The 20,822-nt window shown below is 29.2% G+C and overlaps 1 protein-coding gene across 2 annotated transcripts in view; it reads left to right on the top strand.

Moving 5' to 3' along the window:
- Clic (chloride intracellular channel protein 5) overlaps positions 1–20,822 on the top strand; it is a 171,963-nt gene that overhangs the window by 121,011 nt on the left and 30,130 nt on the right. For both annotated transcript variants that reach the window (XM_075380482.1, XM_075380492.1), the window contains exon 2: positions 16,674–16,816. In XM_075380482.1, coding sequence (XP_075236597.1) covers positions 16,674–16,816 — 143 coding nt within the window. The remainder of the gene's footprint in view (positions 1–16,673; positions 16,817–20,822) is intronic.

The following is a 20,822-nucleotide window of genomic DNA, read 5'->3' as shown; positions in this document are numbered from 1 at the left end:
ATAATTACCTTAATATTTCACGTATACATAAACGGAGCTGTAGTTTTAATGAAAGCATTAGCTTAACCGTATTACCTTTAATAGTGCATAATAGAACGAAAAAAAGCTGAAAATATATTCAAAAACCCCGTTTTTTGGCCCTAACGTTCGTATCAAGAAGCACGGTCCGTTGGTTTGTTTGCTTTACGTGCTCACGTTAATTTTTTTTGGCAAACTGCAACAATGTAGTAAGCTGCATTTGCTACGTTAGTACGCTAAATTGTATTGTGTACTATAAACAGTACGTTGTTTACATTACCATTTATTACACTTATTATTTTTTTTACATTTTCTTAAAATTTTATAAAAATAAATAAGTACAGAATAAACGTTAATTTAAACAAAGTACTGTTTATAGTACACGATACAAGTTATACAGTTAGTTCAATTTTTTGTCATTATTTTTCTTCATTTTCATCTTTTTGGTGTCGTAATTTTTTTATTATTTTATAATATGCTCCAACATTTGCGTGGATGCATCAGGAGAAACCATGATAAAACCTGATAAGAAAGGTACCGTAAAATATTTAATCCTCCGTATATTATAAAATAGTAAGAAAAAAGCTGAAAACACGAAAATTGCAATAATTCGAGACCTAATTGATCGTAATCTGCTGGAACGGACAGTGGCTCGGATAATCAAGTCGCACCAAAAATCTTTCTTCAAATCCGAATTGAAATATGAGCGAACATTGGTTCTCCCTATATTATGACATTGTAAGAAAAACACTGAAATAATGCTGGCGGCCAAGGGGCTCAGCCCCATAGTAGTTTATAAAATGGTTGTTTGTTTTTAAAAAAATTAAATTAGATGCTTACTAGCTTTGATCGAATTTAATTGGTTTTCGACTTCAAAAATATTACTTTTAAAATATTAATTGTTATTTCTTACTGCATTCGACTTTCTTGTAAAGAATAATTTTAAATTGCGTAATGATTCGATTCGATTCGATTATGTTATTTACCGTTATTATTTTGATAAATGTGATAACAATTACAGCATTATGATGATCGGATCTGTAGTTTTCTCGCGATAGACTTTTGCGGTAAACGTTGCAACTTTCTACAAAAGATCCGTGAAAGAAATGACGATTAGTCACAATTCGTGTGCATCTGAAGCAAAGAAAACTATCTGAGGATTAAGGTAGGTAACTGCTGTTGTTGGCTATGGTGAATGGCGGTCACGGCCTTCTACCTGTTAAATTCTCCGTTACGACGTCTTTGCCGTGCAACCTAGAAAATTGTTTTCCCTGTAATAGTTAGTTATTTTTTTGTTTATTTATATTTTTTTTTATCTTTAAATATTTGTAGTTCAAAATAACTTTTGTTATATTAAAATTAATTACTGTTGTTTTTTTTTCTTATGAAAGGTTATGCAAAAATCGGTGACGAATCTATTGAAATATAACGATTTGATCGATTAGACAGGGTTTGTTCACGGTTTTTTATCGGTATTTAGTTATCAGGAATTAAATCGTCGTTTGTTTTTATAAAATTTTGTAGATCAGTTTTACTCCCTTTTAATCGATTGATACTGTGCTCATATTAACTGATATTTGCATTTAACTAAACAATTTAACTTTCACATTTATTTCAGACGATGAACCGGTCTGAATCAGTTTTATACGATTGTTTTTTATTTAATTTTGGTGATCGTTTAAGGCATAAATTATCGTGATAATTCCAGTATTGGATAATTAGTAAGACTTAAACAAACAGCTTAATATTTTATAGCTCACTTTTCTCTTTTTTTTAATATTTTGAATTCTCTACTGAATTACATTCTGTTAAGAAATAACTATTGAATGTGCGTGAATAAAATTTGGAAAATACACTGAATTCTATTGTTTTGTTTGAATTCTTAGCGATCGCTGTGTACGTATAATATTCAGCAAAATGGTTTTACTTCGGTGGCTGTATTTATTTTAGTATGTGCCCATTATGTCGATTTTTATTTGCAATAGTTTTTATATTTCTACGGAATTACCCTTGAACGAGATAGTCTGCTTTAAAAAACACTGTTGTGAACTTATTTAGCTCTTATAACGATTGAAATGTTAGTATTTTGTAGGTTTACTTGAGATGCTCACCAGTGGGCCGTTCCTCTTGATAAAAAATAGTTTTTTTAATATTTAGTCGATCAGGATGCTCCTCGTAAAAAAAGTAATTTTAGAAAATTTAACCGCTATCGTTTTGATTTAACCGTTTTAAAATTACCAGATTATATTCAAGCAGAAAATTTCGCCGGACGAAGATTAGAAACTATTTTCCCTGGAATTTTCATTTTATTACGAACGGGATACAGAAGTTCTATTCTCCTTTTGGCATCGCTTTTTACGGTTGGTAGGTGTGCTTGCATTTTAATGAGAGATTTGAAGCGAGGAAAATTAAAGTAAATAAAACTGTATACAATTTTACATTAAGAATATCGCTCAAAATTTCAAATGGAGGTTTTTCCTTACTTATTAGGACAAGTTTATTTGTAATTTATTCGACGTAGTTTAAATTTACTTAACGGTTTCTGTTTTACAAAGTACTTTTTTGTAATATTAAATGCGGATTCCTTTTCGGGTAGCGAATATTGGGGGTAGCACTATTGTGGGGCTCGGACACACCCCGGGTAGTTCAAGATGTTTTCAGACGTTTAATATCCAAACGTATCTTTAAATGGGAATTCTGCTTATTCTTAATTACGCAATTCCATTAAGGCAGTTAAAAAGGTTTACCGAATGTAACAGTCTCTTACGTATAATAAGGCACGGATTGATTACATCTGTATAGTAGTATTTATTTCGTTGTATTTCGGATATTTCATTGAAATACCCGTCTATGCATTATCCTTGTTATAGGTTTCTGTAGTTACTATCATTTTTTTTATGAGAATGTTGAGATTTAAACAATATTTAGCGCACTGTAATTAAACAGTTTGCTTTCGTCAGACGATGTTGTTCCTTCTGATATGACTTTAAACACCAGAAAAAAAATTTATTTTTGAAATTTGGGTCAAATTAATAGTTAGATTAGATAATTTTATTGTCTTAGCGATGCAAACATTAACCGTTTACAGGAAATATATAAATGTTGCGTGGTAAAATTTAATCGCAACCTAGTTGTTATTTATAAATAAATATAGAAATATTTTATTTCAAAGTCCTCAAGACGCTAGTAATAAGTTATCAGAATCTATCACCCATTTATTCAGTTATTTATTTACGTATTTTTCCTCCGGTAATTATAAACCAACGCCCAGTTACAGCTATCTTAACTTTCTTTTACTACGAAGTTCACCGATTGATAATTACCTTTATTTATTACTGGAGGTATTAATTAATGTGTACATATATCCAAATTAATTACTTTATTTTGGAATATTAGTCAATTTAATAAATAATATTTTGGAAATAAATATTTACAAAAAGATAAGTGTTTATCTTTTTAATTATTAATGTTTAAAATATTAAAAATTCACAGAAAAGAATATTATTGTTTAATTGTTACGTAATAGCACAAAAATTGTTTTTATTATGTTGTCGGCTGTACTTTTTTAAACTAAAATTTCTTTTTTTTTTGTCGGAGATCTTTTTCCCTGTAAATGATGATGTTTTTGTTCGTACTTTTAAATTAGTGGTGAACCAAACAGAAAGTGATGCGGTATTCGTTATGAAGAAAGGATCTGAGGTCGACCAAGCGGAAAATAAGAGGCTCTGATACTTTGCAGTTTCTCTGTTATTTTAATCTAAACGAGATTATTAAAATTTGTGTTTTTTTTTTAGTTCACGCTGATCAGCTGTCTAAAACTCCGTATAAGTAACCTTCATTTATTTTTTTTTTTTTTAATACTTAAGCTTTCCGAATCTGTTTCTTGGGAAGTATCGATTGATGTCTTATAAATAAATTTAAATGATGCAATTTATAGTGCCTTCCTCTGTGGGTTTTACGGATTCTCTCTATATTCATTTCAGACATTTAATGTGGGTTTTTTTTCATGTTATAGTACATCTTGCAATTTTTTTTCTTTCGCAAGTTAAGTTTAAAACTTCTTTACATATTATGGCCACTAATATTTATTTAAAACGATATTCCGTTTAGAACCGCAACACCGAATGCTAATTGAGAAAAGATCGAACGTAATCATTAATGAATTTTATTTGGAGCACACCTACGTATAAAACACCAAATATATATATATATATTTTTTTTTTTAAAGTATAAAGTAAACGTGGATTATATCAATAAAATCAGTTGTAACCGAAAAGCATCTTAAATTAAACAACTAAAAGTTTATTGCCTATTTAAAGTCGCTTAGGCTTCTCGAAGTTTGTTTTCAATTTTAGTGGATCGTCCCATCTGTTACTTGAGTATAAAGGTTTTAAAAATCTTACTTGTCTTGCACGAGGTTTGAGGGGTGTAAATATAAGCACGATTTTATCGCCACAAATGAAATGAAAACGGGAAGACAAACTGTTTTATAAAAGGTTTTTAACTAAACAAAAGCGGTATAAATGTCTTAAGTAATTAAAAATCCGTTATAAAATTGTTTTATTTGATTCAACTTTGTATAACATTAATAAAGTAAATTCTATATTTGATATTTAATCTGTTTTTTTATGTTTAAGACTAATTAAGGATTTAACGCATTTTTATTAAACAAATGTTTCTTATACTTAAGTTTTTCCTCTGTTACAAAAATAGTTCAAAAGAGAGTAACACACTAATACTATGGGTCAAAAATGATTATTTTTGAAAAATATGTATTACTTTTATATTTAATAAAACCAGAAAGTAAAAATGCATTGTCAATGTTTGGCATGTAGCCAAACATTACACCCTTCCTGTACAAACATTGTAACCTTCCTTTATTTTTAATATTGTTTCTTTATTTTCAGAATTATTAAAAAAATTATTTCCAAGAAAGTATTTATAAGTTGAATAAAAAAAATACCTTACTTTAGGTTTTAGTAAACAATAAACGGTTGGAAACGTTACATTAATTTTAATCTAGCTAAATTATATTATCTAGAAATTGGAGGTGCAGGATTATCTTCTAAAATCTGACGGTTCTCGTCGGGAGGGAACAAAAAATCATAATCCTATTCTTTTCTAATATAAGATCACTACGTAGGAGGTGATAGTGTCATTACTTATATTCAAGTTGTTAAGATCGTTACGTTCTGGTTTTATTCATTGTCGTCGTCTTCTTTTTGTTATCGTAAAGAAAACATTTTGTTTTACTAAAGGAATATAACCTCTTTAAGTAACTACCTTTTATCTCATTCAAAATCTTTAACCGGTAAGAAATTTTAAATGAAATTATTTCGTCGCGAACTGATTTCCTTAGGATTTTAAAGCGGTAAGGTGAACCAACGTTCTCGTCTTCAATTGCACCGGGTAATGTTATATTTAATATACCTTATTTTTGTTATATTTAAACATACAAATTTACGGAATGTTTGTCTTTCGTAAGTGTAAAAAATCTTTCTTTAGTGTGCTGTTTTTTTTTCTTCAACTTTCGTATTTGTTAAATGTCTATACGCGGCAGTATTTCTAATGAAAATTAAGCGGTAGTTATAATATCCGATTCAAAAATAACTAAACTAAATACGTCGTACGTTCGTATTTATCCCTTTCGTTGTTTTAAATTTAAAGAATTTTGCAGATGTGGGCTTAATAAAAGGAACACACGCCTACCTGAAACTGCTTTTTTTACAGGTGCAGGCTCCCTCCCACACTAGGTTGTGGTCTGGCGTTTCCTTTTCTCTTTCGTGTTGCTTATAAGGATGTCGAGTGACGTCATCGGTATTTAAGACTCCCATCTGCTTTTTTACTGCAATACCATCATCTGTGTTTATTTCTTATGTTTTTTTTTCGATTTTTATCTATGTCAATGCCATTAGTTGCATTGCAAGTTGTGTGGGAAAGTCATGTTCGTCTAATTAAACGTTTGCCATTTAATCTTAATCGGGTTAAATTCGTATTTATTTCCCCTCCACCAATCCTCGTTGTACTAATTATTTTCTATTATTTAAATTTGTTTTTCTGTTAAAATGTTCAGAAATTATAAAGTAATATAGTACTGTTAACCGATCAATATAATATTTAAATAAAATATATTTTAATTAAAAATAATTATTAGTTAAAGTAGGGGTATGTTAAGGCTCTTTCATTCACGTTGTTTTTTTTTTTACGATATTCTATAGATTTTTTTTGTTTCAAGCACTTAATAGAGAGAATATTTATGAGTTATATTTTGTAACTGTGAATGTCGTTATCAGCTATTTAGATTGCTAGTTTCGTAAAGTGTTGTGCTGTACACGTGATTCCCAGGCGATTTGTTTCCATGTAAATTATCGTATTGTAGTATTTATATTTCCCCCTCTTTTTTTGTGTAATTACCTTAGTGTTGCGCTGGATGACTTGAAATATTCGTTACAGTTATTTTAGTAAGCCTGTACTCATAGTATTTGCTGCTTGTGTACTGATGTGATGAACTCTGAACGCTGGATAAGGTTCTGAACATAGTAAAATTCAGATGTCCGACCTAGTTGAGATTCTTGAGTCATTGAATTTGAGAAATTAATAGCCTTCGTACATGAAAAATTGTAAAAGCTATTTGCGCGCTCTTTAAAAGAGACGGGTGAAGCAGAAAAGGGAGAACATATTGCTGGAGGTACAGGATAATATGATTATATATATATATATGTTACTGCTGAAAAGGCAGTGAAATAGGAGGAGGAGGAGGAAGGAAACATACCAGACTGTCCCCGAATGAGTATTTTGTAGGACAGAAGTCTGATTAACTGTTTTCTATTTGATCAAGTATTGCTGAGCAGAACCTTTACGCATAATTCATCATTGCAAAGCAATTTTCTTGCTTAAAAGTAATGTGCGAAATGACATTTTATTCATACGGTAAGTTAAGTCTGTCGTAAGAAGTACTGGTATCATATTTATTTGTTTAGCCATTGAAAGTTACGGTAGCTTCCTTTAAAAGGATTTTTGACCGGGTTAACTGAGATTTGTTTTAAATCGCCCCTCTGGCACTTCGTGTTTGTGGCCCGATTACGGCTAGACACGATGAAATTTTGCAGTAAGATTCTTTGCTGTTAGGCTTATGTGTAAACCCACCGGGTTGGTCTAGTGTGAACGCGTCTTCCCAAATCAGCTGATTTGGAAGTCGAGTGTCCAGCGTTCAAGTCTTAGTAAAGGCAGTTACTTTTATACGGATTTGAATACTAGATCGTGGATACCGGTGTTCTTTGGTGGTTGGGTTTCAATTAACCACACATCTCAGGAACGGTCGAACCGAGACTGTACAAGGCTACACTTCATTTACACTCATACATATCATCCTCTGAAGTAATACCTGAACGGTAATTTCCGGAGGCTAAACAGAAAAAAGAAAGAAGGCTTATGTGTAACGATTTTTCACAAAAATTTTTCTTTTTTAAGTGGCGGTTGCTAACTCTCTTAGTCAGAATTTGATGAAAGGGAATTTTCCGTTACCAATCCACCGCTGCATTGACTGAAGGATTTAGCTTCCGTTCACTCCTGCTGGACAATTCTGATGCACATTATTTACAGTCTCTCAGAGGCTACACGTGAAATAACGTTGAACTTTCACATTTTACTCTATCCTTAAGCCTCATCATTCTTCTACAACTATATAGCATCATTTATCTCTAGTACACGATTAAGTATTAAAGGTACCTCGTTTAGAGAAAACATTTTAAAAAAATATTGGTGTTCGGGATTCCCTGGAAAAACGAACGTAAAATATTTTTTAACAGTTGAGAAGTGTTTGGCGGTGGCAACACCTTCCGCAATCAGTTTATGACATAATTCTGTTTTTTTACTTTATTAATTCGATTTCATTATAGAGTTTAGTTTTTGTTAGAGAAGAGCGAGGACTTCTGTTGCAGAACTGCTAGCTGTTTTCAAACGTTAACTTTTTTCTTTTGTTAGAAAGTAGAGTGGGTGAATCGTTTCTTTATCGATCTTTTGTAAAACTAGGGCGCAACTATGAATATGTCGCTTGAAAACAAGCTTCAGTCCTTGCCAGAAAGTAACTGCAGCGAGCTGTATTTCTTGGAATCTGTATTTATTCAGCGTGAAATTTAATATCACTGCTAATTTATATTTTTGTTTTGCAAGATTCTTTACGAAAGAAACGTAGCGAGCAAGAGATTCTTTTATTTTTATTTTTTAAACAAAAATTTATTATTTGAACTTTGTATTGATTTAATCGCCGCTAAAATTTTAAATCGTATTTATATTTGGAAAAATTGTTTTTCTCTTATATTTTCGAACCAATAACAATATCTTATCGTGGAAAAACACCTTGACTATAATTCTGGATAAAAGAAACAGCTTTGACAAAATGTTTATTTACGTGTAAATATTCAGATTCTAAATTTCTTAGTATTATATAAAAAAACACCGAAATCTAAAATCGTTTTAGCGAGTTATTTTGAAGAATTTTTTTTCCTTTCTAATTGCAATTTTTATTAGACGTATTGTAAAGGTTGCAAGAGTAATTTTGCTCTCTTAACTCATAGGGTCTTGATCGTTTACCAAGTACCGTGCACTGCCGAGATAAATTAATTTTAGATAAGATTTTTTATTTTCACAGAAATTAAAAATTAAGCAATTCTTTACCTATTATATTTTTTTAAGCTTGTATCGTGCTAATACCTATCTGAAAAATTGTACAGTGTTTATTTTACTACATTCATATTATTTTGAATAATATTTGAATAACGTTCATATTATTATTTACATTCCATTATAAATCGTTATTTTATATATGAGGTACACGTTTCTGTGGTATATCTTTTTACGCCTAATTTTTTTTCTTATTTAAAGGGTTGAACTTTCGTTTATATTAAAACGATGTCTTTCGTGAGAAACATGCCTCAAAGTGTACATTTTAACCGCATTTTATATTTTTCTCGATGCTAAAGAAATTTATGAGCGAGATGTTAATTGTAATATTGAAGAATAATGGTCATGTCTTGGCGACTATAAGTTGTGTCCGCGTTTAGAGGTCATTTCTCGAATTAATTAATGAAAAAGAAGCGTGTTACAACCTAAAGAAAAAAATTCTTTTCATTTAATAGACAGAACAAGGATATTAATTTTATTTTCCGTTGACAATTAGCGTGGATCTTTAACCATTGTTCAAATAATGATGTATGTTTATATTTAGAGGTTCCGTCAAGGTTTTTTCTTTCTTCATCGTAACGTCTTATGTCACCTGATTCATTCTTCTATACACACAGGTAGGTGTGTAACTAAGAAATATGACTCATTCAAATGAAAAGTACGCGTTAAGGTAATAGTGCAGTAATATTTCTTAATTATTTGTTTTATTACTTCGTATGCTGATTTTTTCCTTTAACATTGATTTCAATGACGTTAGAACCGTATATTGTATGTTGAATTTTGCTTTATGCGCTTTCAAGATTCTACTGTGTGATAGTTGTTGTACTGCTTGAAAATATAATATATAGTTTTATACTATGAATATATTTGAAACATTTTCCCGACGGTTCTGTAGATTGCGTTGTATGATTTTCCAAAAATATTTCCCGGTGATAGAAGTAAAATTAGCTAGAATATGTGTTTGAAGTATTTTCAAGTGTTAAATACTAATTTAATTTCTTTCCTTTTTTTAGAAAATATTTTAAAGTTTTTATTTAATTCAATGTAATATCTTATTTTCGTCGGTTTCATATTGTTACCGCGCTAAATAATGATATTAAAACGTGTTTATATATCGCCTACAAAAAGGTAAGGACTAACTGAGTGTATTAAGGTGTATTGTCTTAATTACTTTTTTGTGGTGGGAGTTGTAACCTGTTGGTAATTTCTTTTAAAAATATCAATTCCATTTAACAAGGTTTCAAATGATTTACATCGATTAAGAAATCATTTGTTTTTTTAATAACAAATCTGTAATGGTAGTAGCGTTGTTATCAACTCCATCATGTAGTCAGGATACAGTGAAGCAAAACAGGACCATAAATGATGAAAAAGAATTCTGCGAGATGCCCGGGCAAGTGGTGCTTAAACTTTCCTACCGAGGAACGTTTGAAAGCACTTCTCGCCACGCACGCTCGATTGTCTGTGTATGAGCTCCCGTGTCCAGATGTATAAAATTATATTTGTGGTTCATCGCTAAATGTCGATAGCCCTCGTGTTGCAAACAATTATACGTCTTCCAGCAATCGCTAACAATTATTGTAACGGAAAGAATACGCTTTTGTATGATAGGTAATTAGGTGGCGTGTTGTGATAGCTGGTGTAGCTAACTCTACAAGGTATTATACTGTTAAAATTGATTTGGGAAAAAAGATCTGAAACGGTAATTTGGATTTACAGGTGTACAAAAAAATAATATCGGTTATACGGGACCCCTACTGAAATCCAATTGTTTGCGTATATAATAGTAAAATAACCTATACGTATAACTTATTGTATATCATTTTTATTTTTAACGTTAATCAGACGAGCTTAGTGAACGAAGCGAGCGTAGGTTATGTTTGATTAGATTACGTTGATTCCGTCTAATGACGTATCGCGCATTATATCAATACAACCCCTAAGGAAACATAACCTACGCTCGCTAACTTCGTCTAATTAACGTTGAATTTACAAATTATATGTATAAATATTTTACCTACTTAGGTGGCCATCTTCATTGTATCCCGACTATATGATTGAGTTGCCCAAAACAGCTGATAACAACGCTATTGCCATTACAGATTCTGAGGAAGAATACTAAGGTAATTTCATTCTTCCGACTTTTGAAACTTGTATTTTTATTAATTATATAACAAATTTTTCAACATACTTCAATTTGAAAAATATTAAGGTTGATGACGTTCAGGCTCACAATTAGCCATTTTTGTGTTAATTAATTAAATTAGTAGGTTATCTAAATTTGTAAGATTAATTTTGTAAATTTAAATTAAAAATAACTTCTTTAGGTAAAGCATAAGTATTCTGTAATGTTTTTTTTTTTTTATATAAGCTTGTTGATATAAATTAAAATTTCTTCAAGTTCTTGACTTTTCAGGCAATCACTTTAAATATTTACCTTGATTTAATCCAGGACATGCAGTATCTAAATAAGGACAGCTTGAAACTGGTTTACGTTATGTTATATTAACCTTAAAAATAACTATACAACATTTCCAAACGTATTTGTTCAAGTAGTAAGTATATTAAAATACGTACAGTAATAATCAATGTAGACCACTATATTGTGTACGGGATACGTGTATAATATACTCTATTCCAGTAATCAGTGGGTTTAGTAAACCTTATGAACTAGGTATACAATATTTTACAAATATTTGTTAAAAAGCCTATTATTTATCGTGGTTTATTTTTAAAATATTTAAAGCATTTATTTATTCTTATCAATTCACGTTGAATACCCGATTAAACTAATTTCTTTTTTATGATGAAGCTAAAAAGTTGCTTTTTATATTGCAGAAAAAAGAACCGGAATCCGAAACCAAATCCTTCTGAATGAAAGTTTTATGTCGGAGATCGACTAATTACTGTGTACTTCAAATTAAATTTGATACTTTTATGACGATATGTTAACGAAAATTAAGGAAAATATTAAATATCGTTATACATAATAAGCGACTTTGATTAATGTTAGAAATAAAATATTATACGAGAAATAGTGTTATTGAATATACTCTTAATTTTAATTTTTTGCTCTTATTAAAGTATGGTGACCAATTGTTTAGTGAAACTAAAAAAAAAAAATTGTTAATTATGGAATTTGCCTTTTAGTTATTATGTATTGAGAGTTTTGTGGCTTTCTATAAAATCAAAAATTATAATTTCCGACTAACAGTTAGTAATTGTTATCCATTTTAAATTTATTTTTTCTCAAAATCAGAATTTTCTGAACCTTTAATTTTTTTTTTTTTTAATTCTTAAGTTTTCTGAATGCAGCGCATTTCTTTATAAAAAAGACGTTGATAAATTTAATATTTAATGTCCCTTCCGTTTAGCGTATGTTGTCTTTCTTTTTACTAGGTGCATTGATTTTATTACTTTTTTCCAATTATTTGCTTTATATTGCTTAGTACTAAGTTGTTATAGTAAAAAAAAATTATAACTTGTTTATCCTAATTTACCCTGTAACCTAAGTACATATTTTCCTATTCCGGAGAGCCTTAGTTCGCGCTTGGTTTAGTTACTTTACTTCGTTTCTTTGCATTCCTTTTCTTGTTATTGCAAATTTATCGCCGTAGTGTTTCTTACGAAGGATTTTTTCATAACGTTATACTCTGCACAAGCATTTTAAATGTCTTTCTAAATGCCAGATTAATATTTAATACCGATACTATTTTCCGTAATAACTGCCCTTATTTACTTTTATTCTAAGTACGCAAAGGTGAACCCACCGGGTTGGTCTAGTGGTTAACGCGTCTTCCCAAATCAGCTGATTTGGAAGTCGAGAGTTACAGCGTTCAAGTCCTAGGAAAGCCAGTTATTTTTACACGGATTTGAATACTAGATCGTGGATACCGGTGTTCTTTGGTGGTTGGGTTTCAATTAACCACACACCTCAGGAATGGTCGAACTGAGAATGTACAAGACTACACTTCATTTACACTCATACATATCATCCTCATTCATCCTCTGAAGAATTATCTAAACGGTAGTTACCGGAGGCTAAATTGGAAAAAGAAAAAAGAAAGTACGCAAAGGTGGGAATTCCTTTTTCCTTGTAAAAGTAAATTTATTAGATGATCTGGTGGGTATGAGGTTTCTATTACGTATATATAAGACGGTTAATGTACGCTTAGCGATTAAATATCTTTAGATTTTTATTCAGATGCAGTTATATTACCTTCGAATACTAGATAAAAGTTATACATGTAATTATTTTTCTTGCTCTAGTGATAGTTTTTTTTTCTAAATACTGAAGTGATGAGGAAGAGAGGTCACATCTGACTCACCAGGTCATAAATTTAACTCCACTTGTTAATGAATTCAACCGGATGAGATCGGCTCTTTCCAGCCGTTTCTTTTTACAGCTTGTGTGCATTTAATTAGTCATTCAATAGATGATATAAATAGAATAACACTAGTACTGATATTTATGCTATTTATTGAAATACAGTTGACAGATTAACAAAACAGATTCATTAATTTTACATAAATACAAGTATTAACATCGACATAATTTCATAATCTATTGTTTGAGTCAACTATCTTACATTGAATTAATGGAAATTTTGTTTAGAATTGTTAGTTGTAGTTTTAAATCCTACTAGACTTTTTTTTATTAATTTTTTTTTTATAACAAATTATGATCATTACATTAATGTTAATAATAAAATATTTCGGATGTACGAAAGAAAACGGAAAATATCTTAAATTATAATTTTCAGAAAATGTTAAGCTAATTAGAATTAAATTGTGTGAAATTACATTATAAAAAAGAAAATAGAACAATAGAAAAAATATTAAATAGTTTTATAAATAAAAAACTCTATAATTCTAATTGGTAGCGTACGGAACTCCCGTAAAACAATGACATACATTTGATTCCTATTGGGTAAAAAACGTTTTAAATATTTCAATTTGGTCTATCCTAGAAAGTTTTCTCTTATAATTGCCCCTGTTATGGTTAACTAATTTTTATAAAATGTGTACGCCATTTTAATTATCAATTCATCCGCTACTTAATAATGATTGTTTTTTTACATCATTTAATACATTTTCTTTGTTTTTCATAATTATATAACTTTTCTATCTTACTTATGTTTACTTTCATAAGTTTTTTTCTTTTCATTATAGTAATGGACTTTATATGTTAAATTTTGTTCATCAAAACTAAGCTACGAGTGGCTTTTTTTACAACCTTTCCTGATTGAAATATTTATAAATTGAAAATTGGCCAATAATTGGAAAAGTGTACCTTCAAAAAATGCCCAAATTGGACAAGGAATATTTTATTAGGCTGTTAATAGACCATAGTTTTAGAAGTATCTTACATTTCACATTGCTTAAAAAATAGTCAAATTTAAAAAAAAAGTTTAAAAAATTGTTTAATAGTAAGCGATTAGTAATAAAAGTAAGTCTATGAATCTTAAGCTTAAACTCATTGATAAAGTTATGTGCAACTAGTATAGGTTCTCCATATGTAAATTCTGAAAACGTTTATGAACATTTGGTGGATCATCATGTCGTCTTACAGTTTTCATTCATTCACTCCTATCAGCAAAGAACTGTTAGCAAGTTGATAATAATTATTTAAGGCGGTGGTATCTCACTGCTTGTCACTTCGTCCTAGTTACAGAGGAATGTAGTTTTATTATTTTTTTAAAGTTTATAGCCTTTACCCTCTCTCTCCAATTACTTATTACAGTGACCGTGACTTGTTTCTTTCTGCTGGTAGAGTGACACAGTAAATAATACTAGTTCTACAGTATAGAATGCATATGAAATGACTTTAATACATTATATTATTTTAAAAAATAACATTTTGACAAAAAAAAATATTCCTTTTCTTAAATGTTGTTATATTTGTTATCAATTAAAGTAATTTTATATAAATACGTAACAAATAAAATTTTAATGAATTTAATTGATTCTGGGTACGTATGGAGGGGGGAATGAGAGTGGTGAATACCTTGCAATCGTTTATTAAAAATTTTGCTAGCATTAACACTTACTAGTGCTAAATGTACTGAAATTTCTTGCAATAAGGGAAATTTACAGGCTAATAATTGAACTTTGCAAAAAGTGTATATTTATTTTGCATTCTTTGCAAAAAAAAGTATGTTAGCTTACTTGTAGTATTGGTTTTTGATATATCTAATCTACATATTTAATAATTAAACTATCAATCGTGGGAATATTTTTTACAGAAATTTAGAAGGATTAACATTTTTTAATGTTTTTGAATTTGCATGTTTGCAAAACTTTAAAGTTAAAAACATTTTAATGTTTTATTGATATTTTAAACCCTTTCTATGAATTTTTCATTTAGCACTAGATAACATTGATTTTTCTAAAAAAAAAAAAAAAAAACATTTAAAATTTATTTGTTTGTATAAAATTTCTATAATTATTTAAAAATTAAAATTTGATAAATGTGTTGATGTAATTTTAAAAAAATAACTGCTGTGTAGATAGTATTTTTAGAATATTCATAGCAAATATGGTGTTCAATAGAGTAGAATGGAAACTGATCTAAAAAGCAATTTTTTGTGTGCTTTTTTTGAAGTGAAATTTGGACATAGAGAGTCAGAGAAAGTCCAAAGGTGTTTGAAGTGTGTGTATAGAAATTAATAGCAAAGATCAAATAGACGAATCGCAGAGAAGAAAAAAGAAACCTGCTTTATAGAATTTTAAAGAAAAGTTACTGTTGGATCACATCCTAAGAGGAAATGGTCCAATGAAAATAGGATAAAAATAAAAATATACCAAGAGTATAAATCACTGATATGAAAGGGGATCATTGTACCAAGAAATGAAAGAAAGAGCAAAGGATGGAATGAAGCTAGAGCAATGGTGTTAGAGATTTGCCTGAAGGCAGAACACTTTATGATATGTTTTATAATTTTGAATGTGTGCGCGCTCGTGCGTGTGTGTGACTTTAGTTGACCGTATGAAAGATAGATATGTATCTGTTTTATTTCAAGTTTAATTTGTTTTCAGTTTGTGTATGTATGTATTTAATTTTTTTTGTTACATATTTGTATGTCATATTGTATGTATTATAGAGGGAATTATTAAAATACAGCATTATCATAATATGTCTTCAGACAAGCTCTTCACACCCCACCGGCTTGGTCTAGTGGTGAAACGCGTCTTCCCAAATCAGCTTTGGAAGTTGAGAGTTCCAGCATTCAAGTCCTAGTAAAGTCATTTACTAGGACTTACACGGATTTCAATACTAGATCGTGGATACCGGTGTTCTTTGGCGGTTGGGTTTCAATCAACCACACATCACAGGAATGGTCGAACTTCATTTACACACATACATATCATCCTCTGAAGTATTATCTAAAAGGTAATTACCGGAGGCTAAACAGGAAAAAGAGAAAAGAGAGGCTCTTGACACTGTCATGATTTCATTCTTATTTATTTTCTTCTGTGCTAATTAATTATACACTTACCTATCTCAGATATGTTTTAATATTATTTTTTTCTTATGCAAGTAGAGCCAACTTAGTCATGTATGTAATACTGATATTTCTTTTAAAGTTCAAAATTAATAATTTTGTTATTAGTAGTATTTCCGTTGTGTAAGGTGAATATATTTTATTTATTTATAATTATTTACTATTCGCTAATGATTTTTTTTAAATGAGTATCAGATAGTGAAAAAGTTGCAGCAAAAGAAATTATGCAGTTTATTTATAAATCTACATAATGCTAATTATATGTTGGTTTTTTTTATTTTTATTGGGCAATTAAAATGAAGCAGTGAAATATAATTAAATTTTTATTGTTATACACCATTCCTTTTTTCCTTTCTCTTTCACGTTATAACTCGATTTTTTAATCGTACTTAAGTCTTATTATACATTATAGTATATAAGTTAATATATACCAACAAACTTAATTCAAACTTTTGTTTTATGTTTCAGGCATCCACAATTGATGGCCGAAGGAAAGGGGCTTGTTTATTTTGTCAAGAATATTTTATGGATTTGTATCTTTTGGCGGAACTAAAAACAATAAGTCTCAAGGTAACAACAGTGGATATGCAAAAGCCTCCTCCTGATTTCAGGTAAATTTTTAAGATATATACATATTGTTTAATCAGTTATGACATATTTAATAATGAAATGTTGTACAATCAGTTATTTGCTCTACAAACAATATTTTCTTAAATCAGAGGTTTTCAACCTGTGGTCTGCCACAGGTTAAAAAACAAGCGGATCCATTAACTGTGACATTTTTATTACATTTAAGCTAGAGAAGTGCTGAATGTCTTGGGATAACAAGAATGAAACGTTTGTCCATTTGTGTGTATTACTAACATGAATGTGTAATTCTTTTAGACTAATCTTGATAATTAATTTTTATAATGTTAATATGAAGTTTCCCTGACCAATATTTTTGAAGCGGCAGCTAATAATGTAAAGTATTTAAACTGGAAAAAATTATCTTTCTTTGATAATTTTATGTACGGTATACTAAAAATGTGTGCCAAAATTTAATATTCAAGTTTCTTAAAGTTTTATCAAAACTGTTAATAATTTTTTAGAAAGTAAGTTTTTAAATTTAGCTTTATAAAAAATTATAAACACAAGTATTTTTCAGTGGTTTTGAGAAATTATTTACTAGTGCCAAAAAACGTACGTGTAAAAATGTAGTGGGGTCTAGAATTAAGTGATAAATAAAACAGTGGGCAGGAAAGTCATCATATATCTCAGAATCCATTTTAATATAAAATACTTATGCAGCTCCAGAAAATAAAAAGCTGTTACTTATGAAATACTGTAAAAAAAGTGTTTATTAGATTTTAAATATAACTTTAATTTTAAAAAACCGTGTTAAATACAAACATTTTAACAACTGAAATATTTTATTAATAAAATTATACAGTAAACAAACATAATTTAATCCAAATAGCTAGCTACTTATTTTCTGTAATGTAAATGAAGATTAGAAGAAGATTAAGTAAGATCTGTTATAAAACAGAAGATCTTTGCATTTAAATTGAAATTATTTCAAAGCAGAACTAACTTCTGTACAATTACCTCTGGTAAATCTGTTACTTTCATTGTTGATATTGATTGCAGTAATCTGTCTAAAGAATTATATTTGTTTACTTTAAAAACTGATAGATGCAATTTAGTTTCTTCTGAGTGGATATCATTGAAATATGTTCTCTCCTCTCTAATAGGATTCGTTTTTTCTTCATTAAGAAAACTTTATTATTAGGCATAAGTATTTTTTCTTTCTTTACTTAGTTTTTTTTTTGTGGATTATCTACAGTAAAACATAAGGTATCTGACATACCTTGATAGTCAGTAAGTTGATCACTTCCTTTATTTGAATTGAAATTCAGTTTTAGTTAATCACTTTTTTATCTTCTTTACATCTTCAAATGGAAGACCTGCCATTTGGTTTACCAAATCTTGCTCTCATTCTCGGTATGTTCCTTTCATAATTATTGGGGTTCAGTTTACAAGTATTCTTTCAACTGCTTGAACCATTTTGTCTTCTGTAATTAAAATGTTATCATTCAGCAGTACAGTCAATTTGTATTTTTATTTGAAAATCCTTACCTACCGATTGATGTTTTTTCCATATGTTAGGAGTGATGAGGGAAGCTTAACTCCAGATTTTTAACATCCCCCTCACATAGATTATTGAAAAACTCAAAAAGTTTTTGAAATGCGTTTTTCTCTGAATCTATGCATTTTAGAGAAAATTTTTTCAAACAAAAAATGTACAGGACATTCTCCTCTACAATTAATGTTTTTGAAGTTATGCCGTATAATTTGAAATTGAAATACTAGGTGGCGCTGGGAGGGGGATGTTAAAAATCTGGATTTAAGCTTCCCTCATCACCCCTAACGCATGGACAAGAGATCAATCGGTAGGTAAGGATTTTCAAATACAGCCTATTTTGATGACAAATTGCCTGTAATAAAAAGCTTTTCTGTCTTATATCAACATTTTCCTCCTGCTTGACCTTTTTCACTCTGCAATAATTAAATTCCATTTCTGCACTGTGTAGTTTCTTCCTGTGAACTGAAATCAAAATACACATCTTTTATTCAAACAAGTGATGAGGAACTGATAGTTTATAAAATTTTAAGAGTTCTTATGTTCATTCTGTTGAACATTTCATTTTACTATTAATATCATATTCACTAAAGTGTGATCAATTACAATGAAGGAAGTTAAAATAACCAACTTGTTCAATCGGCAAACACTATAATGTGATCAATTACATTGAAGGAAGTTAAAATAACTTGTTCAATCGGCAAAATGTTGACAATTAATGATCTTTAATTTTACGTTCTTCATTCCTTTATAAATTATAGCTTTGTTTTCATCAATGAAATATTTAAATTATATTTTTTGTATAATATTTAATTAGATACTTCTGGTTGTAAATTATATAAATTATGAGATATTAAAACCCAGTCGCTGCCAAATGGTAAAGATAAGATATATATTTATTTAACAAAATCAGAAAGAGATTTTACATACCTAATCTTACTTTTATTTTTGACTGTACTTGTCGTTAAGTGTTTTTATACAAGTTACGCATGACTTTTATTAGATGATTTGGAAATCCTCTAATCTTAATGGCATCGAACATCCAATCACTTGTTTCAAATTTCTTAACGTGGTCTAGAAATAATATATGCATGTATTGGTTAAAGGTCCTATCTTCCTCTATCACATTCTTTTTAGTTAGTATAATTTTGATCACTAAAAACCTGATTATTCCTCCAGAATTACACTTTCCACTCTGAAGTCATAACAGAAAAAACTTCATAAGATATATTACTCTATAGTTTTCACAGGAGATAAAGAATTTGTAGTTAACATGTTTAGTTAGTTAACTTAAATTTTCACTTTTATAATTCCAATTTTAAAGTATTATTGTTCTTTTTTAACTACTACTGTGTAGGTTAACTACTTGAATAATGTTGAATTATTTTTATGTTTTGCGTTAAGTAGTTAATGCATTTTGTGTATTGTTTATACTAAAGTGAAAACGCACCCTTAACATGATTAATAATAATAAAGAAAGTTCAGTTAAATGTCAGGTCTAATATAAAATGCTACTTGAAGAAGCTGAGCACTCTTGAATATCAGTGGTTCATTGCAATAAAGAATTGTAGTAGAACTTCGTAGTTCTTAAGTGTTTTTACTAAAATCCATTATACGTATGTTTTGTTTATTTTATTACTAGTTTTACAAAGTACACAGTTTATCCTAGCAGTATGGTTGAAAAGAATTAGGTCATCAGAAATATTAGTGTTAGCTTTATTGATTGCCAAAAATGAAATATTAATTTCTACACTACTCTTACTTTGTTTTAAAAAAAAACCCAATCAGCTATGAAAAACAATCTTAACAGTATAATTAAAACAATATGATAGTGGTTTAAGGTGTAGCTTAGTACTGTATAGCTTTATTATGTAATTTTAATAAGTATGAACTTATTATTCTTAATCTGTGTACTGAGATATCTCATTAGCTTTGTCACTGCTTCTCATATCCATTAATTTTACTGATAACCAGGTTGAGAGAAGACTACCTAAAATTGTTATATATGAAAATATTACTAAACAGAAATGTTCACAGTTAATAGTTTCCCATAATTATGTAATAATACTTTTCCAAGATTTCTAGATAATTACTATTTCTATTGCAAGGCCTCAGTTTCTTCATAATTCTTAAATTTTGTCCAAATTTTTCAAAAGAATTATACAAATTTAATCTGCTTTCTCTGTATTTTTCTACATTTGTTGTTAAATGTTATCAATTTTGCATCATTACGTTTCAAGGATCAAGATTACTTTCTTTATATTTTACTTTTCAAATTGGACTTTATCTGTGAAACTTTCCTTTAATCTATTTATCTACCAACTATCTTAATTTGCCATTGGATACATGAAAACTCAAACTTACGTTGTAATAGTTTTCATATTTATCTGTTCTTCCTTTCTCTGATAATTATAATATTACATCATTGATGAAGTGAAGGTCTGTTATGTGCATCGCTAATCTTGCATATTTAGCAGCTATTTGGTATTACTTTG

This window comes from Lycorma delicatula, chromosome 1, assembly GCF_047948215.1.
Source record: "Lycorma delicatula isolate Av1 chromosome 1, ASM4794821v1, whole genome shotgun sequence".
In the NCBI taxonomy this organism is placed as follows: domain Eukaryota; kingdom Metazoa; phylum Arthropoda; class Insecta; order Hemiptera; family Fulgoridae; genus Lycorma; species Lycorma delicatula.
Note: the sequence above shows the minus strand (reverse complement) of the source record. Positions and strands in the feature narration are given on the sequence as shown.